This window comes from Pangasianodon hypophthalmus, chromosome 17 (assembly GCF_027358585.1).
Source record: "Pangasianodon hypophthalmus isolate fPanHyp1 chromosome 17, fPanHyp1.pri, whole genome shotgun sequence".
Lineage (NCBI taxonomy): Eukaryota > Metazoa > Chordata > Actinopteri > Siluriformes > Pangasiidae > Pangasianodon > Pangasianodon hypophthalmus.
The window spans coordinates 8231426-8257101 of NC_069726.1; the positions used below are offsets into that span (position 1 = coordinate 8231426).

At 40.2% G+C, this 25676-nt stretch overlaps 1 protein-coding gene across 7 annotated transcripts in view; it reads right to left on the bottom strand.

The window, feature by feature from the left end:
* Positions 1 to 25676, bottom strand: part of xrcc4 (X-ray repair complementing defective repair in Chinese hamster cells 4) — an 88685-nt gene that overhangs the window by 55505 nt on the left and 7504 nt on the right. For 6 of the 7 annotated variants that reach the window (XM_053241203.1, XM_026943734.3, XM_026943731.3 and 3 more), the window contains exons 2-3: positions 3624 to 3783; positions 3338 to 3528 (exon numbers count right to left, since the gene is read on the bottom strand). In XM_053241203.1, the coding sequence (XP_053097178.1) occupies positions 3338 to 3528; positions 3624 to 3762 (330 nt within the window). In that variant the 5' untranslated portion in view covers positions 3763 to 3783. The remainder of the gene's footprint in view (positions 1 to 3337; positions 3529 to 3623; positions 3784 to 25676) is intronic. The other variant, XM_053241204.1, reaches the window with a different exon arrangement.

Here is a 25676-nt window from a genome sequence, read left to right on the forward strand (position 1 = left end):
GTTCAGGCCCCAGCACCGCCAAGATGCCACTGTTGGGCCCTTGAGCAAGACATTCAACCCTAAAAAAAAAAAAAAAGGGGGTGCCATATCATGGGTGACCCTGCACTCTAACCCCAACTTCCTAACAACCTGGGATATGCGAAGAAAGAACTTCACTCTAATGTATATTCTTCTTATAGGCTTCTTCTAATTAATAGTTTTATCTGTTTTGCATATTTTGTTGATTCTTAGATTCTTAAATTACATCACAATACTTCCGTTTACATTTGTAATGATTTTGTCTGGCCGTCCTTCAATGCGTCCATCTGTCTAGAGATTCTCATTCACACTCATTTACAACACATTTACATTTATGGCATTTGGCAGACGCCCTTATCCAGAGCAACTTACAATAGTGCTTTGAAGTCTATCAAAAATACATTCTGATATTGGATCACTAGGTCACAAACTAGGAATACTAGGAGGGTTTTTTTTTTTTTTTGAAAGTGCTAACTTACGTACTTTATGAAGAGGTAAGTCTTTAGACATCATTTGAAGACTGCCAGTGACTCAGTTGTTCGGACATCTAGGGGAAGTTCATTCCACCACCTTGGTGCCAGAACAGAGAAGAGTCTCGATGCATGCCTTCCTTGTACCCTGAGAGATGGTGGGACCAGTCAAGCAGTGCTAGAGGATCGGAGGGAGCGTGGAGCTGCGCGAGGTGTGACAAGTGCTTTGAGATAAGTGGGTGCTGGTCCGTTCTTGGCTTTGTAGGCAAGCATCAGTGTTTTAAATCTGATGCGGGCAGCTACAGGAAGCCAGTGGAGGGAGCGCAGCAATGGGGTGGTGTGGGAAAATTTAGGAAGGTTGAAAACCAATCGTGCAGCTGCATTCTGGATCAGTTGCAGAGGACGAATGGCGCTCAGAGGCAGACCTGCCAGGAGTGAGTTGCAGTAGTCCAGTCTTGAAATGACAAGGGACTGAACAAGCACCTGTGTGGCCTGTGTGGAAAGACATGGACGAATTCTTCTGATGTTATAAAGGAGAAATCGACATGAGCGTGTCAGATTAGCAATGTGAGAGGAGAAGGACAGTTGATTGTCCATGGTTACCCCAAGGTTGCGTGCAGTAACCAAAGGCGAGATCAGAGAATTGTCTGTGGAGATTGCAAGATCCTGAGATGGGGATGAATCACCTGGGAAGAACAGCAGTTCAGTTTTGGTTTCAGCTGATGAGCTGTCATCCATGATGAGATGTCTGCCAGACATGCTGATATCCGAGCTAAAACATGAGTGTCTGAGGGAGGGAAGGAGAGGATGAGTTGGTGTCATCTGCATAGCAGTGGTATGAAAACCCATGTGAGGATATGACCACACCAAGAGATTGAGTATAGAGGGAGAACAGGAGAGGACCAAGTACTGAGCCTTGTGGAACACCAGTATAGAGTCTGCGAGGAGCAGATGTGGATCCCCTCCATGTCACCTGATATGACCGACCTTCCAGGTAGGAAGTAAACCATTGCCATGCTGCACCATGAATTCCTAGGCTCATAAGACAAGAGAGTCTTGTGGTTCACTGTGTCAAACGCTGCTGAAAGGTCAAGGAGGATGAGGACTGAAGACAGTTTGGCTGATCTACCGGCATGTAGCTTCTCAGTGACGGCCAGAAGGGCAGTCTCTGTGGAGTGTGCCGGTTTGAAGCCAGACTGATTGGGATCTTGGAGGTTGTTCTGTGAGAGATAGCAAGACAACTGATTATAGACAGTTCATTCAAGGGTTTTAGAAAGAAAAGAGAGAAGTGATACCGGTCGGTAGTCGCTGATGTCAGAGTGATCTAGAGTGGGTTTCTTCAGGATGGGAATAACCCTTGCTCTCTTGAATGAGGTTGGTACATGACCAGATGTTATGGAGCCATTGATGATAGTGGTGATGAAGGGGAAGAGGTCTTGAGAGATGGTCTGGAGCATTGTGGAAGGGATTGGATCCAATGGGCAGGTGGTAGGATTGCAGGATAAGATGATTTGCAGGATCTCTTCTGTTGTTAGTTTAGAAAGCTGTGTCAGCGAATGAGAAGGAGAATCCTCAGTGTGTAGTGTAGGAGTAGAAGTGAATGTCTGGCAGATTTTTCCAATCTTCTCATCATAAAAAGTGGCAAAGTCTTCAGCAGTCAGGGAGGATGGAGCAGGAGGAGCCGGAGGGTTGAGTAGTGAAGAAAAGATGTTGTGGAGCTTCCGAGGATCTTGTGCAGAGGATTCCAGCTTTTCTTTGTAGAAGGCAGTCTTAGCAGAAGTCACTTCAGATGAAAATTTGGATGGGAGAGCAAGGTAGGAGACAAGATCTGTGTCGAGTTGCGATTTCTTCCACTTCCTCTCTGCTGTTCTCATCTCTCATCTCAAGAATGAGTGGTTGAATGTTTGTAGGATTTATATGGCATTATTGTTGGACAGATACTAGACTTTCAAATTGATCCGAACAGGGTCAAAGTCACAGCAAGGTCAAATGTCTCAAAGGGTTTTTCTTCTACAGGTTCCTTCATGTTTGTCATATAGCAAGGTTACTTACATATTCATGTTCAGGAAATCAAGACCCATTTTCTGGCTATCTACGATTTGTGTGATCAGCCTGTCCATTCAAGATATATACAGTTTTAATTATCATCACCACAATGAACATTATTTGGAAAGTGTTAGATTTGACACTTCATCATAGTTCTAATTCATTTTTTGGGTTACAATCTTTGTCCTTTATTTTTCCCTTTCGACCAAAAACCAAAAGAGCCTTTTTCATCCATTTATCTTGACAGAAAGGCATGTCAGCACCTCCCCGCGTGTCAAGACCATGTGAGATTGGGGGAAGGGGGCATAGCTCTCAAGAAGTGTCTGTTAATATCGGAGATTTGAAAACACCTGTGCAGATCATTTCAGATTCACATGTCCACTGGTCCACTTTTATTGGGAAGAAAAAGACTGCTCTTTTGGCATATGTGTAGATGGGTAATGGTAGGCAGGTCTGGTAATATAATATAATTGACAACATCACTGGATATTGTGGTATTGTAATATTGTGTAGAGATTATAACATTATATTGCAAAAGCTTATATATTTGTAAATAATTTTGCAAACTATATAGATTTCTGCTTCAATTATGGACTATTTTGTTTAGACTCTTGACGCATAATCAAAGTTCAAGGGAGATCTGTAAATCTTATACTCTCCCTATAATTTGGCAAGGCACCAAACAGTAGAACAAAACAGTAAAACAGAAAACAATCATCTACACTCAACAATACAAATTCAACTCTTATCCCAAGAGAAATAAAAAAAAGCATGATATCAGCAAACCATAGCACACCACTCACCGACATTTCACTCTGCACTTTTTCGTAAGATAGCTTTAACATAGGGCTTCCGGATTGCTCAGGTGCCAGATGAAAACTGTAGCTCTGGTCTGCCTGTCCCTCTCCAGTCAGAATCAGCTGCAGGTCACGGACATACCTCTCTCTTGGCATCTCCATCTCTTGGGCCTCCCTGCTGACGTCCTCCTCTGATACTAATGACAGCACACAAAATTATGGATGAATGTGGTTGATGAGAAAAATGAAATTAGGTTGAGGCAATTGATGCGATATCAGTAAAATAATATACCTTCTCCACTCCATGCAGAGACACCATCACAGAGCAGTACAACAAAACCAGCTCCCAGATCTTTGGCCCATTCTAACTTGAGGTAGAATGTGCACTCAGGTTTAGACGCTATAGATATTTCACGTACAGTGACCTTCATGGCTAATGTAGTTGCTCAAATCTAAAACATAAATGAAATTGTATTAATTTTTTTTGCCACCATGCTTAAGGCAAAATGATTACAACAAGCACAAATGCATGTGGGAATCCATCAATATTTCTCCAACTGTGCTTTTGCTTTTGGACTAAAAGCCCTAATGGACTTTGTTAGGGAAGCCCTGTGATCACAGTCTAGGTAACATCCAGACAGTAATGCATTACAATAATCCAACCTAGAGGTAACAAAAGCATGGACTAGTTTTTCTGCATTGTGTAGTGACATTATATTTCTTATCTTAGCAATATTTCTAAATGAAAGAAGGCTACCCTAGTAATATTATATATGTGAGATTCAAATGAAAGCCTAAAGTCAATAATCACACCAAGGTCTTTTACTGCTGCACATGATGAAACAGAAAGGCCATCCAGAGATATTATGTAATCAGAAAGCTTACTTCTAGCTGCATGTAGTCCTAGTACAAGTACTTCTGTCTTGTCAAAATTAAGAAGTTAATAAGCATCCAGTGTCTAATGTCCTTTACACATTCCTCAACTTTATTAAGCTGGTGTCTGTCAACTGGCTTTGCTGAAACATACAACTGTGTGTCATCAGCATAACAGTGGAAGCTAATGCCATGTTTACAAATAATTTTTACCAAGAAGTAGCATATATAAAGAAAAAAGCAGTGGGTCTAAAACAGAACCTTGCGGAACACCAAACTTTACCTTAGTTCAAGTTCAAGTTCAAGTGGAGTTTATTGTCATTTCAACCATATACAAGTACATAGTGAAACGAAACAACGTTTCTCCAGGACCAAGGTGCTACATAAGACAAACAGAACAACCCAGAACTACAAGGGATAATACATAATTTATACATAAAGTGCACAAGTACAAACATGTGCAGATAGCACAAGACAGTACAATGACTACTGGGACAGACAATGGGCACAGTAAGTCCCAGTGCAGCGCCGACCACTACACAGTTCTGTTTAAAAGTGAACTTAGTGACAATAATGCAAAGAGTACAAGAGTACAAGTAGCTGAATTAGTGTAAACATAAGTGTAAACATAAGAGTAGCCGCCTATGTACAGTATAATAAGTATTATAATATAATAAGTATAAACATGTGCAAAAACTTGCAAAAAAAAGTAGTACGTGTAGAGAAGTCACCATTTACATCTACAAACTGATAACGATCAGTCAAATAAGACCTCAGCCAGGAGAGGGCCCTTCCATTAACTCCAACAACATTTTCTTGTCTATCAAAGAGAATACTATGATCAATGGTGACAAAAGCTGCACTAAGGTCAAGCAACACAAGCAAGGAGACAACCCAGAGGCCAGGAGTAGGTCATTTACCACTTTACCAAGCGCTCTCTTGTGCTATGATGAGGCCTAAATCTTGACTGATACATTTCATGAATGTTATTCCTATGTAGGTATGAGCATAGCTGCTGTGCTACAACCTTTTCGAGGATCTTGGAGATAAAGGAGAGAATTGATATTGGCCTGATATTGACAGCTGACAGGGGTCAAGATCAGGTTTTTTAATCAGGGGGGTTGATAGTTGCTAGTTTAACTTATTTTAGTACATTCAAATAAATTTATTATTTTTAGAAGTTTGATTGCTTCTGGCATGATCTGTTTGAAACATATAGGTAAGGGATCTAGTACACAAGTTGATGATTTTGATGGGGAAATTAGTGAAACTAGTTCGGTCTCTTGAAGGAGAGTAAAACATTCCAATCACTGATCTGATATAGTCATATTGTTATCTGCAGGGTTAGTTAGCACATTGTCTGGCTTTAAATTTATAGTCTGAATTTTTCACCTGATATTTTCAATTTTTGCCACTGAAAAAATTCTTTAAGTCATCGCTACTATATATTTATGGTGTGCATGTTTCTGTGGTGGTCTTATTCCTAATTTTGCTACAGTATTAAATATGAATCTAGGATTATTTTTGTTATCTTCAATTAGGGTGGAGAGATACATTGATCTAGCAGTACTGAGAGATTTTCTATAGCTTAGAAGGCCCTCCTTCCAGGCTGTTTGAAACACAACCAATTTACTTTGATGCTATTTACTTTCTAATTTTCAAGTAGTCTGTTTTAAGGTGTATGTGTGATCATTATACCAGGGTGCTAGTTTTTCGCTCTAATTATTTTTCTTTTAAGTGGAGCTACATTATCTAGAGTATAGTGGAATGTTGACGTTGACACTGATATGAGATAGCTTTAGACTGTGGAATTATGAATATATTTATTCCGAATGTTAGTATTAGATCAAGAGTGTGACAAACATTATGAGTGGGTCCTATTACGTTCTGATTAACCCCAACTGAATCTAGAATGGACACAACCACTGCTCTCAGAGGATCTTCCGGAATATTAAAATTAATATTAAAGTCTCCAACAATTAATGCTTTATCTAAAGAAACAAACAGGTTTAAGATGAAACCTGCAAATTCAAAAAGGAATTCAGAATATGGCCCTGTGCGTCTGTAAATAATAATTAGCAGAATCTACTGAGTGGACTCAATTTTTTGTGGTTACATATGTTAGTATAAAGAACAAAGGTGTTGAATTTATGTCTAGGTTTTGTATCATGCTTAGATTATCATTATAAATAACTGCAACACCTCCTCCTCTGCCATCCAAGTATTAAAAATAATCCTAATATTTATGATTGTTAGTTTGTCCAATTACTTTTCAGCCTGTGAATATGGAGGGACTCTGCAAAAAATGGCTGAAATTAATTAAACGGTTAATTCAGTATATTTGCTAAACACCTTGAATTAAAGCTAAAAGTCTACACTTCAATCACATCGTGATTGTTTCATTTCAAATCCATTGTGATGGTGTTCAGAGGCAAAATTATGAAAATTGTGTCACTGTTCAAATACTTATGGACCTGACTGTATATAACTGATCTGGGAGGACAAGCTTCATTTAATGCTACGTGCTCATTTGTTTTAAACCACGTTTATGTTAAACAAAGTATATCAAACGCCTGACAGTAATAGTTTCATTAACAATAAGCGCTTTAGATGTAAGAGATCTAATATTTAACAGTTCTAGCTTCAGATCAGAGGTGCTGGCTGTGTATTCAGTATGATCTAATTTTACGTTAATTAGGTTACTAAAACAAACTTTGAGTATTTCTACATTTTTTTTAACATGTTGAACAGACACAGTCTCAATATAGCGGAACCTAAGTGACAACAGTTGGTTTAGCCTGCTTCTCTGCTTCCTGGCCTTGGCTCTGGATTGTCACAGATGAAATAGGCCTGTTCTGAGACTATGAGCTATGCTGCAAGAAATGAGAGCTGCAACTTTCCAAGTGTGGACAGCCTTGCCCTCAAAACTACTCCAATTATCTATAAAGCTCACATTGTTTTTGGAACACCACCTGGACATCCAACAGTTCAGTGACCATAACCTTCTGCAAGCTACACCTCCACGCTGCATTGGGATGGAGCCAAAGCATACTACTGCATCATACATCACCTTTGCTAATTTACACACCTCTACAATGTTACTCATAACCTTTAACTGACGAAGATGTATATCACTAGCTCCTACATGAAAAACTAACTTTGAAAACCTATGGTTGCCTATGACCCTAAGATTACCTGCTATGTCCAGTGCCCTGGCTCCTGGTATACTCCTTGTAACAACTCGCCCCTGACAGGCACTGGTTACAATTAGTTCGGACTCGGTAGTTCGGCAGTGTGCAGTTAAGAGCAATAACAAACAAACATAAAATAAGTCCAGAAGTTTGTATTGTATTATACAAAAGATAGAAACCAAGTATTTACAAAAATCCTCAGCACTGAGTCTTTCTCACTGTGTAAAAGTCCTGTTGAAAAAGTATGTACAAATGATTACAGTCACAAATGATCGTGGTGATTGATCCTCTGAACCCGCCGGGTTGAATAATCCCGTTGGCGAATGCCTCAGTTAACCAAAAAGTAAAAAAGGAAAAATAGTCCCACCAGTATTCCTCAGCAGTGATTTCCGTGCATAAGCATGACAGTAATCCTCAAGCATTTGGCCTTAAGCAGCTGAGCATGCTCTCCTCCGGCTTTTGTTCACTTCCGCAAACAACCACATCGGCACATGATGACGTGGCATGACATGGTGACCTCATTGAGTCTCGCGATAACGTGGGCAGTAGACCAAACACTTAGGTGATGGCAGTAACCAGACAGCACTAAAAAGTAACGTGGCAATAATTACATTAATTACATACACCGATCAGCCATAACATTATGACCACCTGCCTAATATTGTGTTGGTCCCCCTTTTGCTGCCAAAACAGCCCCGACCCGTCGAGGCATGGACTCCACTAGATCCCTGAAGGTGTGCTGTGGTATCTGGCATAAAGACGTTAACAGCAGAGTCCTGTAAGTTGCGAGGTGGGACCTCCATGGATCGGACTTGATGGCCAGCACACCCCACAGATGTTCGACTGGATTGAGATCTGGGGAATTTGGAGGCCAAACACCTTGAACTCTTTGTCATGTTCCTCGAACCATTCCTGAACATTTCTTACAGTGTGGCAGGGCGCATTATCCTGCCAAAAGAGGTCACTTCCATTAGGGAATACCGTTGCCATGAAGGGGTGTACCTGGTCTGCAACAATGTTTAGGTAGGTGGTATGTGTCAAAATAGCATCCACATGAATGCCAGGACCCAAAGTGTCCCAGCAGAACATTGCCCAGAGCATCACACCGCCAGCTTGTGTTCTTCTCATAGGTAAACGATGCACATGCACCCGGCCTTCCACATGATGTAAAAGAAAATGTGATTTATCGGACCAGGCAACCTTCTTCCATTGCTCCGTGGTCCAGTTCTGATGCTCACCTGTCCATTGTAGGCACTTTTGGCAGTGGACAGAGGTCAGCATGGGCACTCTGACAGGTCTGTGGCTACACAGCCCCATACACAGCAAGCTGCGATGCACTGTGTGTTCTGACACCTTTCTATCATGGCCAGCTTTAACTTTTCAGCAATTTGTGCTACAGTAGCTCTTCGGTGGGTTCAGACTAGACGGACTAGCCTTCACTCCCCACGCGCCTCAGTGAGCCTTGGGCTCCCATGACCCAGTCGCTAGTTCACCGGTTGTCCTTCCTTTGACCACTTTTGGTAGGTACTAACCACTGCATACTGGGAACACCCCACAAGGCCTGCCGTTTTAAAGATGCTAGTCATCTAGCCATCACAATTTGGCTGTTGTCAAAGTCTCTCTAATCCTTACGCTTGCCCATTTTTCCTGTTTCCAACACATCAACTTCGAGAACCGACTGGTCACTTGCTGCCTAATATATATCAACCCTTGACAGGTGCTATTGTAACGAGATAATCAATATTATTCACTTCACCTGTCAGTGGTCATAATGTTATGGCTGATCGGTGTACGCACATATTAAATGCAACATTGGAAGTTCTACAACCTAACCAGTGCTGCTGGTGCCCCTAAAGGCCTAGCAAATTTCACATGCCATAAGATAGAGTTTCCTACAACAAGAGCGCTTTCAGGTTTCTCAGCGGGTACTTCACTGAGGAGAGCAAACCTGTTAGACCTGTTCCTGTGGGCGAGACTTGGCGTTAGTTTTGTGATTATACCGCTGAGCGGTCACCCATCCACCCCGCTGTGAGGGCTAAAATGCCAGAGAGCTCACTAATCACAAATAAAGTTATCACAAATAAGGCTATTACTAATGACGGAGGAGGAATTACTAAACATCCTGCAGTCAGCACACTGAACAAGCTGAATGTCTGCCACGTTGAGTGTTTAACGTAACTTAGTCATAGGTTGTTGAGATTATTTTAGACACATCCCACATGGATGGCCTCCTCTTGCTGTGTTTAGGCAAAAAACAGAAGCATTATTCGAGTAAATGAAAAATGAAACTGCGGCAGAAGGAAAAAGTGAAAGATACAACAGAAGAAAGTGATTTATGAAATTAGAAATTATTTATGAAACCAGAAAAAAGCAGTATAGTTTAAATCTGGACACAGGCAAGAAACTCCTGGCAAATGATTCGAAAGCAGGCAAATACTCTTGATGCACCGTAAGTCCACCATCAGCTCCTTGGTTGAGCTGAAGGTGGTTATTGTCGCACCATCCTATGAAGCTTTAGATAAGGTCTCTGTACTCCTCATCATCATCTGTGGCAGTCTGTGACAGTTGGAAAACAGAAGAGGGGTCCTTGTCGCAGATGTTTTGGTTTTGTTTAACTTTTAACTTTTAAACTGTTTAACTTTTGGACTGCTATATTTGACTTTTTTTTCTAAAGTCTTTCAAAAAGAGGTTAAGCCAGATCATGGCTTAGCGATTCTGGGATCTTCTGAGACATTAAAAACTCTTCTAAGCTTCCAGCAGCACCCTTTATTGATGGGCAAGTATCCTTGCTAAAAAAATAATACTTTTAAACTGGAAATCTTCAGACTCTCCTTGCTTCAAAGCTTGGTTGTGTGAATTATTTCATGTCATACAACTGGAATGTGTACATTCCTTTGAGCCCAAATCTCATCACCAATTCCAAACTGTATGGCAGCCCTTCATGGATTTCCTCAAGTCTGAATAGTATACCATTATTGCTCTTCCTGTAATAATTCATTGAACCCATGGTTATGCTTTGCTCATGTTAGCGTTGTTATGGTTGTATTGTTTGGATACTTTTGTATTCTTCAGTTTGTATATTATGCAAAAAACTCAAAATGAAATATTAAAAAAAAATTCAAGGCATTTGAAATTCTTTATACTAACATACCACGTTGTCAGTAGGGGTTAATTGGAACGTAATAGGACCCACTCATAATGGTGGTCACACTCTTGATCTAATGCTAACATTCAGATTAAGATTCAGATTTACACAGTCTGAAGCTCTGTTGCAAGGTCATAATATATGCACCTTGCAACACAAATGTACATACAGCTACTGCACACAGTTTTATCAACAATTTCCCAGAGTTATCAACTTGTGGATCAACTTGTGGATCACCAAGATGCTTAGAGTCAATGTTCCACTACACTCTAGATAATGTACCTCCACTTAAAAGAAAAATAATTAGAGAGAAAAACCTAGCACACCCATATAACAATCATACACGCACCTTAAAACAGACCACTTGAAAATGAGAACATAAATGGCGTCAAACTAAATTGGTAGTATTCCAAAGAGCATGTAAGGAGAGCCTCCTGAGCTACAGAAAAGCTCTTAGTGCTGCTAGATCAACGTATCTCTTCACCCTAATAGAAGATAACAAAAACAATCCTAGATTCTTATTTAATACTGTAGCTAAATTAACTAAGAATAAGACCATCACAGAAGCATGCACATCATCACTATGTAGTAGCACTGCCTTCATGAATTTTTCAATGACATAATTGAAAATATCATGCAAAAAGTTCTGACTATTAATTTAATGCCAGATAATTTGATAACTAACCATGTAGATAACAATATAACCATATCAGATCAGCGAATTCATGAACTCTATCAGTCAGGATTTAGGCCTGATCGTAGCACAGAGACAGAGCTGTTTAAAGTAGTAAAGGACTTATTACTGGCCTCTGATCAGGGCTATGTCTCCTTGCTTGTGTTGCTTGACCTTAGTGTAACTTTTGACGCCACTGATCATACTATTCTCCTTGAAAGCCTAGAACATGTTGGAGTTAAGGGAATGGCCCTCTCCTGGCTCAGGTCTTATTTGACTGATTGTCATTAGTTTGTAGATGTAAATGGTGACTTCCCTATGCATGCTAAGGTGACGTTTGGTGTTCCACAAGGTTCTGTTTTAGGCCCAGTGCTTTTTTCTCTATATATAGAGAAAAAATACCTCTGCGTAAAATTATTCGTAAACCTGGTATTAGCTTCCACTGTTTAACTGTTGTACATGTTTCAGCAAAGTCAGATGAGAGACATCTGCTTAGCAAAGTTGAGGAACGTGTAAAGGACATTAGACACTGGATGCTTATGAACTTTCTTCAATTTAATTCTGACAAGACAGAAGCACTCAAGTACAAGTACCTGTACTGGGACCACATGCAGCCAGCCCATGCTGTATTCCATGCTTGCAGCAGTTGGTGTCTAGGATGGTGCAGTCACTGTTAACACATGCAGTTAACCCAGCAAGATAACTATAACAATGTTGACCATCCTGATCTATTTCCGTATCCTGGCAGTTATGATCCACTCAGCAACACTTCCTGAACGACTGTTGTAAACATTACCATTTCTAAACTAATGCCTAAGAACAAAGACAATTGGAGAATTACGAGTCTAGACTGATGCTGGCTGTAGATGCCTTTGCTGGCAGTTAGAGCTCTCTGATGGCTATGTACTTGTAGGAGATTTATAAATTGTGGCAGTATGCTGATTTTGGACTGGTTAGATTTAAATCAGGAATGTGGGTGAGAGAGATAACGTGGAATAAATCTGGTTACTTGCATTTTGTTTAACCAAAATATTCCTCAGGGCATGTTTGATATCAGTTTAATCTGTATTTTAATGGTGAACAATGTGGTGAGATAAAAAGTATCATACACATTTACAAAATAACATTTACAGTACATGGTTTTATATTTTGCAATGTGGAACCATTTGAAGAATTTGCTGAGCACCTTTGAATAACCTTTAGGTAATTCTCTGGCTTTGCTGAACCAACTAAAGATGAACAGATTCTGCTGGGATATTTTTAAAACAATGCAGATCTGTATATGCAACAGTGTTTGGGCGCAAATCCACCTGCGCACACGTTCAAATCTATAGTTAATTGGGCATCCAAAATAGAAAGATGCATGAGATAGGATAAGCACCAGATTGCATCAGTTCAATGGGTAGTTGATAAGAAGCCAGAATTTAAAGCCAGAGAAGTGTGTTTAAACCAATGGGTGCAATCCCAGTCACATATTAAGCAAGGCAAATTCTGTTCGTTCTGCCACAAAATTGGCCATGCAATTCAAAAGTGCTGGTCTGTAGGAAATGGACATCCACCACCTTATTTTCTTAGGTGCAAAGATATACATTCTGATAACCCAGACTGGATAAATGCACTTGTGCAAAAAACACTTTGTGAGCTCACAGCTCTATTCAATCAAGTGCCAAGACTTTTAGGGCTTTTGCCAAAGGGGCTTGCTGTCCCCTAATATTAAACATTGTTTTTGATGATGCCTTGGTTAAAGACCCACTTTATCTTAAACAATCTTAAATATTTGTAATAAGCTAAAATGCTAAAATCGCAGTCCCTTACATCAAATACAAGTATAAATGTTCTTATAGAAACACTTGCCATTAGTTATGTATTGAATATATACTGCTCAAAAAAATTAAAGGAACACTTTTTAATCAGACTATAGCATCAAGTCAATTAAACTCCTGGGATATTGATCTGGTCATTTAAGTAGCAGAGGGGGTTGTTAATCAGTTTCAGCTGCTTTGGTGTTAATGAAATTAACAACAGGTGCACTAGATGGGCAACAATGAGACGACCCCCAAAACAGGAATGGTTTTACAGGTGGAGGCCACTGACATTTTTTTCCCTACTCATCTTTTCTGACTGTTTTTCACTAGTTTTGCATTTGGCTAGGGTCAGTGTCACTACTGGTAGCATGAGGCGATACCTGGACCCTACAGAGGTTGCACAGGCAGTCCAACTCCTCCAGGATGGCACATCAATACGTGCCATTGCCAGAAGGTTTGCTGTGTCTCCCAGCACAGTCTCAAGAGCATGGAGGAGACAGGCAGTTACTCTAGGAGAGCTGGACAGGGCCGTACAAGGTCCTTAACCCATCAGAAGCACCGGTATCTGCTCCTTTGTGCAAGGAGGAACAGGATGAGCACTGCCAGAGCCCTACAAAATGACCTCCAGCAGGCCACTGGTATAAATGTCTCTGACCAAACAATCAGAAACAGACTTCATGAGGGTGGCCTGAGGGCCCGACGTCCTCTAGTGGGCCCTGTGCTCACTGCCCGGCACCGTGGAGCTTGATTGGCAGGTCTGCCACTGGCGCCTCAGGTTCACCCTGAGCACATGTGACAGACGTGAAAGGGTCTGGAGAAGCCGTGGAGAACGTTATGCTGCCTGTAACATCGTTCAGCATGACTGGTTTGGTGGTGGGTCAGTGATGGTCTGGGGAGGCATATCCATGGAGGGACGCACAGACCTCTACAGGCTAGACAATGGCACCCTGACTGCCATTAGGTATCGGGATGAAATCCTTGGACCCATTGTCAGACCCTACGCTGGTGCAGTGGGTCCTGGGTTCCTCCTGGTGCACGACGATGCCCGGCCTCATGTGGCGAGAGTATGCAGGCAGTTCCTGGAGGATGAAGGAATTGATACCGTTGAATGGCCCCCACGCTCATCTGACCTAAATCCAATAGAATACCTCTGGGACATTATGTTTCTGTCCATCCGACGCCGCCAGGTTGCACCTCAGACTGTCCAGGAGCTCAGTGATGCCCTGGACCAGATCTGGGAGGAAATACCCCAGGACACCATCCGTCGTCTCATTAGGAGCATGCCCCGACGTTGTCAGGCATGCATACAAGCACGTGGTGGCCATACAAACTACTGAGTACCATTTTGAGTTGCTGCAATGAAATTTCACCAAAATGGACTAGCCTACTGCATAATTTTTTCACTTTGATTTTCGGGGTGTCTTTGAATTCAGCCCTCTGTAGGTTGTTAATTTTCATTTCCATCAAACAATGTGGCATCCTTTCGTTCCTAACACATTACCCAGTCCATATCAGTATAGATATCCAGCATGATATTTTTCCCCATTGAGATCTGATGTGTTTTCAAAGTGTTCCTTTAATTTTTTTGAGCAGTGTACATTTAGACTAATGTGGCTTTAGCTGATGTTGAATTGTTGTTGATGCATTATAGTGCATTTAGCCTAATGTAGCTAAAGTTTTAAGAGATGTTTATGCATTTAATGTACATTTAGACTAATGCAAGTACAGGTGCCACCCAGTTGTTAATGTACTGTTGTACATTCAGACTAAAGTAGTTAAAACTGTTGCATAAGACTGGATTTGGGAAATCTGTAATATTTAGGCCTACCAAAGCTGTAAATGTTAACCATAGTCAGTAATCTAATGTTTGAGGTTAAAACTACAATCTGAAACTACAATCTTGAAGTAGTCATTAGAGCCTTCAAGACCCATGTGTTAACCATGCTGAATATTTTCTAATCTCACCTAATGGCACTGTGTGGGTTATTTCTACCATAAATAACACCAACTAAGCCCTAAAATTCTCTAAGAGAGCAACAGGATAATAAATAGTCTCAGCTCACAACTTGTGATGTCTGTCTTTGTCTATGTGATGCCTTTGTAGTGGGCTAGCATCCCATTCAATGTTTATTCCTGCACTGTGCCCATCATTTCCAGAAGGAGCTCTGGAGACTTTTATAGCAGTTAAAGAAAAAAAAAGAATTAACATCATTAACATCATTTTGGTTTTGTTTTATTTCTACAGAGGGATGTCTAAATTTGCAATAGAAAAGGTCTCTGAAATTTACAGCATCCCTTTTGCTTTTTTCCTCCCTTTTTTCTATTTAATTTAAAGCTAGACTGTATTAGGCTACTTCTCAGTACCTGCGGAGGGTGTCTGTATAGTCTAGTAATGTCATTCAAAATCATGTTATATATTACTTTTATTTTTTCACATTTATGAGACTTGTTTTATGTGTTATGGCATACATTGAAAAGTCATTTAGGTTTGCTTCTACTGTAACTTCTGAAAAATATACATGAGCTGTTTAAGTTTGAAGGTGTCTATTGTGACATAAATTAACTCTTTTGGCGTGAAATGTAAGTTCAGTTTCTACAGAAGCAACTTATCATCAATACCCAAGTTGTCATATTGACCAGTACTAATGCATACCCTCTTATACAACCTTAGCATATTTTTTTCTAGATTTAATCACCATATACTTATTAGGTGTTGTTCTCAATGATCAGTTTATCAAATGGGACCAAATGATTACATAATTTAAAAGGTAAATAAATATTCACCACATTGTTGAGTTTACACTTGTAATATATGTCTAGTGGAGTAACTAGGAGAAGTGTCCAGAAGGACTGAGGACCTCTTTGAGCCATGGGGCCCGCTGCATCCTGCAAATGGAGTAATGAATAACTTCAAACCTTGAAAATTCCTGGACAAGAGTACCACGGGACACTAATGTAAGTTTCGGCTCAGAAGACAGATACTGCCTGCTGGGAGGGCACAGGAGCCCACACCAGGCAACTGGCTTTAGCTGCAACAGCATGCAAACCAGATGACAACACTCGTGACCAGTGCTTCCACTCAGCTGAAGATGCCTCGTGTCTTCAGAGGTCATGTCCTGGTCAGCCCTATCAACACCATCACCTGTACACATCACTGCCCTTCGACTTACAATGACTGTCACACATTCCAGGCCATTCAATGTCCCTACATTCAGATGTCCTGGAGGAGAGATTTGTAATAGATTTATAAATTGTAGCAGTAAGTTGATTCTGGACTGGACAGATTAAAATAATCAAGAATGTTGGTGAGAGAGACTATGCAGAATAAATCATGGCATGTTTGGTATCAGTTTAATTCGTATTTCATGGTGAACTATGTGGTGACATCAAAAGTATCATACAAGTTCACGAAATGGCATTTACTGCATATGGTTTTATATTTTGCAATGTGTGCTTCTCCGTCTCTTACACACACACCTACACCTGGTCATATAATACTGGAGCCACCTAGTCTACATGGGGGAGACCTTTTGCCATTGTTTCACAAACTCATTCCCAGAAAACAAATGAGCATGTAACACCTTGGGGTGAGCCTACCTGACTGGGGCTACGTTTACACGACAACAATGTAGTCAAAAACAGAAAAGTTTTTCTCTTGCGTTTTCAAAAAGTTTCACGTATACACGACAACATTTTCAAAACGATTTGCGTTTACGCATATCCGCGATAACGGACAAAAACGCTGTATTACGTATGCCAGGCCAGTAGTTGGCGCTGTTGGTTGTAATATTGGTGAAGTAAATCCACACTTTGCTGAAGAAGCATTAGCAAACTTTTTTTTTTTCCCTTTATTAAGCAATTAGCCATGTACAAACAACATGGCAATATCAGTACCTTTTTTAGATTAGAATATACAGAACAGGTACATGAAGAAAAACAAATATACATACATATATATTTATTAAAAAAACAAAACAAACAAAAAAAAACATAAAAGTGGGCTAGGGTTTTTCCTGTAAATCATATTCTTCTATAAAGGACAAAAGATTTATTGCATTTTTCTTTTTCATCACTTTGAGGGCTTTTGTATAAGAAATAAACTCATAATAAAATGCACAAAACGTTAGTTTAACTTTCAAGTACTTAGATTTGTGTATATAATATATTCCCAGCAGAAGTATATTATTAACAAGGAAGTCATCTTTGTTATTGTTCATTACAAGTCCAAAGATAATGTCCTTCACAGTGAAATTTTTAAGGTGAGGTACCTTTGGGTAAAGCCAGTCATGAATATCAGACCATAAAGCATCCACATACAATGAAAAAACAGATGTTCCATGGTTTCTATATCATCACAAAATATACATTTATTAGAGTCAAATCCAAATCTTAGTCATAAGTATTCACTGGATGGATATATCCCACTTAAAATTTTAAAATGCATTTTCTTTAATTTTGGGAGATAAAGGAAATTTTAAATATTTGATTCTAAGTCTGTAAATGGTATCTTTTGTAAACTACTACAGGATAAGAAATGTTGTTAAATACATTTCTAATCATTTTATTTGAAAGTTGACTTTTTTTGAAATCACAACCTTCAATCAAAAGCGGTGGGAGATTCGGGGTCATGGGGATAGAATAAGAGACAATTTCCTTAATTAGATAGACAATAGATTTAGGGATGGCTTTAGTAATAGATTCAAATTTGGCCCGATTACAAATTAAATTATATTTAACACAAACATTTTCATATGAAATAATACCATTATTTCTATCAATTAAATGGGACACTGACCAAATACCTTTCTCCATCCAGTCCTCTTCAGACAGTGATTTATTCCTAACCGTAATATATCTATTATTCCATAATGGTGTATTGTGTGGTGTGAAGTTATGATTATATAAAATCTTTCAGTATAACATGACCTGCTGGTGAAACTGGGATAATTTAATTGGGAGACATTGAACAGTGAAATCACATCTTAGTAAAAATTCTATTCCCCCTAATTTCTTAAATAATTTTCTGGGAATATGAAACCAAAAATTGTTGTTGTACAAAGGATTTCAACCATTTTATTTTTAGGGTTCCATTTATAGAATCAAAATCAATGGCTTGTAAACCTCCATCTTTAAAATCTTTTGTCATCTCTACTCTTTTCATGTAGTGGGTTTTCTTTTTCCATATGTAACCAAAGTTAACCTGGTTGATTTTTTTATGGCTCTATTTGAAATGGCTATTGTGTGTGCAGGATATATTAATCTTGAAATGCCTTCCATCTTAGTCAAAAATAATCTACCTAGGGTTAGCAATAATAAGCTTATATCACGTAATAACCAAGAGTTAAGTTTAATTTGACATTTATCTAATACTTTCAACATGTTCACATATTCGTTTTCAATGGAATCTTTTGAGATAAGTATTCCTAAGTATTTAACTTTAGATGTTTTAGGGATATGTTTCAGCAAAGCCAGATGACAGACACCAGCTTAATGAAGTTGAGGAATGTGTAAAAGACATTAGAAATTGGATGCTTATTAACTTTCTCTTACTTAATTCTGACAAGACCGAAGTACTTGTACTAGGACCACATGCAGCTAGAAGTAAGCTTTCTGATTACATAATAACTCTGGATGGCCTTTCTGTTTCATCATGTGCAGCAGTAAAAGACCTTGGTGTGATTATCGACTCTAGTCTTTCTTTTGAAGCTCATGTAGATAATATCACTAGGATTGCTTTCTTTCATCTCAGAAATATTGCTAAAATAAGAAATATATTGTCACTACACGATGCAGAAAAATTTGTTCATGCTTTTGTTACCTCTAGGTTGGATTACTGTAATGCCTTACTGTCTGGATGCTCCAGTAGATGCATAAACAAGCTCCAGTTAGTCCAGAATGCAGCAGCAAGAATCCTTACTAGACCACATCACCCCTATCTTATCCACACTGCATTGGCTCCCAATCAAATTTCGTATTGATTATAAAATACTACTATTGACCTATAAAGCACTAAATGGTCACGCGCCACAGTTCCTGAGTGAACTTTTGGTTTTTTATGATCCGCCACGCCTACTTAGATCAAAAGGTGCAGGGTATTTGTTGGTACCTCGAATAGTGCGTGCTACAGCTGGGGGTAGAGCTTTCACTTACAAAGCCCCACAGTTATGGAACAGCCTTCCACTTAGTGTTCGGGGCTCAGACACAGTCTCAGTGTTTAAGTCTAGACTGAAAACATATTTGTTTAGTCAAGCCTTTAGTGAATAGTTTTCTTAGGTACAGGGGCAGGTCTGCAGAGTTCGCAGGCATAGAGTGTTGTGGTGAACTGGGATGTTTGGATGCTGTCGCCCCCCCTCTCTCACGCGTTCTCTCAGGTTAGTCGACGGTGGAGTGGCTGGCTGACTTATGTCCCAGGGTGCCCTCATGTCTGTGTTAGCTTCTGGCTCTCCCTTTTAGTTATACTGTCATAGCTAGCCTTGCCGGAGTCCCTGCTTGCTCTCTGCACACAAAGTACATTGTCCTTAACAATTAGAGGATAAAAGCTTACCTAACATTCTCTCCCTCTCTCTCCATCTCTCTCTCTCCCCCTCACTCACTTCACTTCACTCTCTGTCGAGCTACACATGCTACTTCTGAGATGCCAGTGATCCTGACCCCTTCTGCTCCTCCTCGCTGCTTGACCCATCCTGAAGCCCTACTTCTGGTTGGAGTTCTCATCGATTTAGTTCGCTCGCTCCTGCTGGGGGCGGCCCCATCTGGACGGTCTGAAGAACCATTTGGTTTGCTGGAGACCTGGGGGCTGTGGAGATGGCTTGGGGATCACATATTGGGTGCTGTACTGTAATGGCCTGGGACTGCGATTGCTGTAGTGGCTTTGGGGCTGCGGTTGCCACGAGCCCCTTTGTACTCAGGACTCCATCAGTGGACAGTGGATAGACTTTAACCAACCGGACTTCTTGCAAAAACTGTGATGAATTTATTGGTTGCACAATTGCACTATTTGTCCATATAGTACACAATAATTGAAGGGAATGATTTATAATCGCACTATCTGTTGCACCCAGATGAGGATGGGTTCCCTTTTGAGCCTGGTTCCTCTCAAGGTTTCTTCCTCATATCATCTCAGGGAGTTTTTCCTTGCCACTGTCGCCTCTGGCTTGCTCATTAGGGATAAATTCACATATTTACAATATATATTTTTGTGAATCCATTTATTTCTGTAAAGCTGCTTTGTGACAATGTCCATTGTTAAAAGCGCTATACAAATAAAATTTAATTGAAAATTGAATTGAATATTATAAGCCTCGGTTAAGAGACATTGATGAATTGGCATTAATTCACACTTGCTCAAATTTAATTTTAAACCAGAGGCTTTAGAGAAGGTGTGAATTGTTTGTAATATTTTGGGGACCTCTGTTAGCTGCTTCATAAAGATGGTAGTATCATCTGCAAACTGACTGATGATTATTGGCAAGCCAATGCGTCTAATGGGGCTATGTTTGAATTTCTGATGAAAATAGAAAGCATTTCTGTGGTTATAATAAAAAGAAATGGGGAAATAGGGCAACCCTGTTTAATGCCGCGATTGACGGGAAATCTGGGTGATGTACCTCCTGGTAAAGAAACTGAACTATTCGAATTTTCATAAAGAGATTTTATAATGTTTCGAAATTTATCTCCAAAACCAAACAATTTTTGGGGCGCGCTCTCGCATGGCAATGGAGTAAGACGTGTTTGGCTCGAGCTCTCGCCGAACTCCTGTTTTACAAAATAAATAAGCACCTGACATTATAAAACATCATATAAAATCTGCTCTGATTTGGTTCTGAAATAAGCGAATAGCTGATATGCGGGTCAATGGCGGAAAAGCTACGCAAGTATAAATACGACGCATCATCTAACACTAGGCCCAATGCCACCTCGTCTTCGTGCTCTACTGTCACCCGATCTCGAACGACCCCATCCCCGCGGGACAGTCCAGAGAAAATGGACGCGGTGGCCTTGAAATCAGAGATTCTTCGCTCTTTAAAAGCAGACATCTCTGCAGTGATCAAATCTGAGCTGAAGAGTGCGCTTGCCGATGAGTTCAGTTCCCTTAAAAACGAAATACAAGCAGTTAAAAAGGAAATAATAAACAACACGGCGGCGATTCACTCCGAGTTAGATCAAATGAAGACTACGATAAAAGAGGTTGAGGGCGGCCTATCAACGTGGTCAGACGAGGTGACAACTTTACAGTCTGTGGTAACTGATTTGAAAGCAAAGATGGCCGTGCTAAAAGAAAAATGCGAAGACATGGAGGGAAGGATGAGAAGGTGCAATATCAGGATACTGGGGGTAGCTGAGACAGATGGCTCAAGCGCCACTGTGGCGGTTTCGAGGTTGCTGAGAGAAACGCTACAACTGGAAAAGGATGTGCTTGTGGACCGTTCGCATAGAAGTCCGGCTCCAAGAAGATCGGATGGGAAACCACGTGCCATCGTGGCTAAACTTCATTATTACCAGGACTGTGTCGAGGTGTTGAGCCGTGCGCGCACTCGAGCCCCGCTCAGATTCAACGGAGAATCAATCGCCATTTTCCCGGACTATACTGCGAGCGTTGCCAAGGCCAGGGCCGCGTTCACAGAGGTTCGGAAATTGCTGCGTAATCGTCAGGGCGTCCGGTTTGGCATCCTATTCCCAGCCCGTCTACGTATTTCATATGACGGTAAAGAAAAGGTATTTACAGATGCAGAGGAAGCAATGAGGTATGTCAAGAAGAACATTATCCCTACAGAGGATTGAAAATAATGCAGAGACTGAGCTCTATTCGGTTATACCTTATTCCAAATTAAACCATACCCCAGCGGACCAACAACCTGGTTGTTTGCATTATCTTTAGCTTCTTCCATAGGGGGTAAGAATGTACCACTCAGTCGTGAGTGAGAGACTGATTCATTTCATGGACAACTTTGACGGGACAGTATTTATCTTAATAGTCTTGACGTTGATGTTAGTGCCACTGATTCTATTATTACTGCACTGTTAAGACTTCCTTTCTTATTTGCCTATATCTCTTGATAAATAATATTGTTCATTCTCAATTGTGAGCTTGTGTTGCTCGGTTATATTTTGAGGTAAGCGTATAATATTGTTATTGCTTTTGCCATTGTCATTGCTTACTTTATTTTTTAATTTTCTTTATTATTATTATTATTGTGTTATGTAGCAGATCTTATGATATAATATCATAATGCGCTATTTGAGTTACTTTAGTATGACGGGTTCGGTGGGGGCCTGAGCTGTTGGCTTTATAGAGCTCCCAAATATAAACACTTAATGTGTGGATTTGATTTTGAAGGGCTTTGTGGTCACCATGTTTTTGTAGGTGCTAAGGGGGGAGGGGGGAGGGGGGTTTATCAGTTTTGTTTACTTACCAGACTTATTTTGCCAGATGTCCACATTAATTCCCATTTGCTGTCATTTGGTTTTTACAGATTTCCTATATACAATTACTTCCCCTTAATATGACTGTCATTAATACTTCCAAGGGTTAGATGATTGTTCAGTCAACTTTATGAGTTGGAACGTTAAGTCACTTAACCACCCAGTGAAACGTAAAAAGATATTTGCACATTTAAAGCAACTTAATGTAGACATTGCATTCCTTCAGGAGACCCATCTACGTACAATGGATCATGTTCGACTTAGAGGGAGTTGGGCAGGACAGATATATCACTCCAACTTTCATTCAAAGGCCAGAGGTGTAGCCATACTTATCAAGAAAAATACGCCATTTACTGTGACTAATGTAGAGGCCGATTCCTTAGGGCGATATGTTATTGTGGTGGGGAAGCTTTATTCTTTTCCAGTCATCTTGGCCAATATTTATGGGCCAAACTGGGATAACCCTGCGTTTTTTTCACATTTTTTTTCTCAGTTACCAAATATGACATCACACCACCTTATTCTTGGTGGTGACACGAATTGCACACTCTCCCCTGTCTTAGACCGTAGCTCGCTCAAAAAAGCTCCCCTGTCTAAATCGGCGCGGTCAATTAAACTTTTTCTTAAATCATATGGCATAGCTGATGTCTGGCGGTTTCGCAACCCTACTTCCAGAGAATATTCTTTCTTCTCCTCCGTCCATAAGACCTATTCCCGTATAGATAATTTTTTTCTGGATAAAAGACTTCTTCCTCTCATTACCGAGTGTGATTACGGAGCTATAGTTATATCTGATCATGGTCCCCTAAATATGAAAATGCGTATTCCTAATACACAGTCCAGCTACCGTCCCTGGAGACTTAATTCTCTGCTTCTGTCAGAGGAAACTTTTACTAAACGCCAGGGATGTCTTCTTCAATTATATGGGAGTCACTTAAGGCCTACCTACGAGGACAGATAATTTCATATTGTGCAAATAAAAATAAAAGCAACACTGCACGCCTTAAAGAGCTGGCAGACGATATACTGGAACTAGATAGGCTACATAGTCATTCGCCCTCTGCAGATACAATGAAAAAGCGTATATTACTGCAGACTGAGTTTGATCTCCTGTCAACAAGGCAGGCTGAGTATCTCATTTCTAAATCACGGCATGTGTGCTATGAGCATGGGGACAAAGTTGGGCGAATACTTGCTCATCAATTGAGGCAAAGGATTGCCAATCAGTCCATTCCTGTAATCAATGATGAGCAGGGCTTAAAAAATACTGACAGCTTAAAAATTAATTCATGTTTCCAAAATTTTTACCAGTCACTGTACACTTCTGATTCATGTGTCGACCCTCATCCATTGGAAGTATTTTGGATAATATACGTATCCCCTCTATAGACCCTGTGACAGCTGCTGAACTGGAAGAAGACTTCACGGTGGAAGAGATAACATTAGCAATTAGATCTATGCAGAGTGGCAAATCACCGGGACCGGACGGTTTCCCAACAGATTTTTTTAAAAAATTCTCAGAGCAGCTTTCCCCTTTATTGTTATCAGTTTTTGAAGAGTCGCTTTCATCAAAATCCCTACCACCAACCATGCGTCAGGCAGTTATTTCATTAATCCTCAAAAAAGACAAGAACCCTCTCGAGTGCAGCTCATTCCGTCCAATCTCCCTTCTTAATACTGATGTTAAAGTGCTTGCTAAGGTCCTCGCGCGACATTTAGAGGGGGCTCTACCCTCCATCATATCACCTGACCAAACGGGTTTCATTAAGAACCGTTATTCCTTCTTTAATATTAGACGACTTTTGAATATCCTTTATAGCCCCTCTCCACCCGGCACGCCGGAGGTAGTGCTTTCATTGGATGCAGAAAAGGCATTTGACCGGGTGGAATGGGACTATCTTTTTAATACACTGAAGAGGTTTGGATTTGGTTGTAAGCTTATATCATGGATTAAACTTTTATATACGTCCCCGATGGCTGCTGTGCGCACTAATAATAATATATCTCCTTATTTTGAGCTTCAACGTGGCACGAGGCAGGGATGTCCCTTGTCCCCACTTCTATTTGCAGTTGCAATGGAACCACTTGCTCTAGCTCTGAGACAAAGAGCCGATATCAAAGGCATTCAGCGGGCAGGATTGGAACATAAGGTTTCGCTTTATGCAGACGACATGTTATTATACCTGTCACAACCCCTGACAAGTTTCCCTAAATTGGTGACTCTACTTACAGAATTCGGCAAAATATCTGGCTATAAAGTTAATATTCAGAAAAGTGAACTAATGCCTGTTGGTGACGGGGTCAGTCTGTTATCTTCAAGCTCAATTCCCTTTAAAATTAGCCCTAAAAAATTCAAATACCTTGGGGTTTGGGTCACGCATGATCATAAAGATTTATATGGGGCCAACTATCCACCTCTCTTATCTAATCTAAAACAAGACTTTGAGCGCTGGGACCATCTCCGTCTCTCATTGGGTGGAAGAATTAATACAGTAAAGATGAGTGTACTGCCCAAGTTTTTGTATATCTTTCAGTGCCTTCCGTTTTTTCTAACAAAATCTTTTTTCTCCAAGTTAAATAATCAGATATCGACCTTTATTTGGAACAAAAAAACACCAAGAATCAAAAGAAGTACACTGCAGAGACCTTGTTCAAATGGAGGGATGGCACTTCCAAATTTCATGTATTATTACTGGGCAGCCAACATAAGAGCATTGATGTTCTGGTTAAAGAATGACATCACTGCCCCTGTTTGGACAGTTCTGGAGGGGCTTCAGTTGGGTCCACCTCTTTAGTAGCTTTACTGTGTTCTAAAATACCATTTACTCAACCAATCTCTAGCTTGACTTCTAATCCAGTTGTTGTACATTCAGTTAAAATCTGGAATCAGATTAGACGATCGTTCTCCCTTAAAGAGGTATCACAGGCTGCACCAATTGCTAGAAATTACATGTTTGTTCCATCAATGATGGATGATGCCTTTGAGGTTTGGGCTAGAAAGGGTTTGGTCTCACTGTCTGAACTTTATATTGATGGAAATTTTGCATCCTTCGAACAGTTGGTACAGAAATTTGACATTCCCAAATCACATTTTTATAGGTATTTGCAACTTCGGAACTTTGTAGCATTGAATTCTAATTATTTTCCATCATGCCCTCCAATCTCTTTATTAGATTCAATTTTTGAATGTAAATCAGTCCAAAAACAGGCTATAAGCAGAATCTATGAATTACTC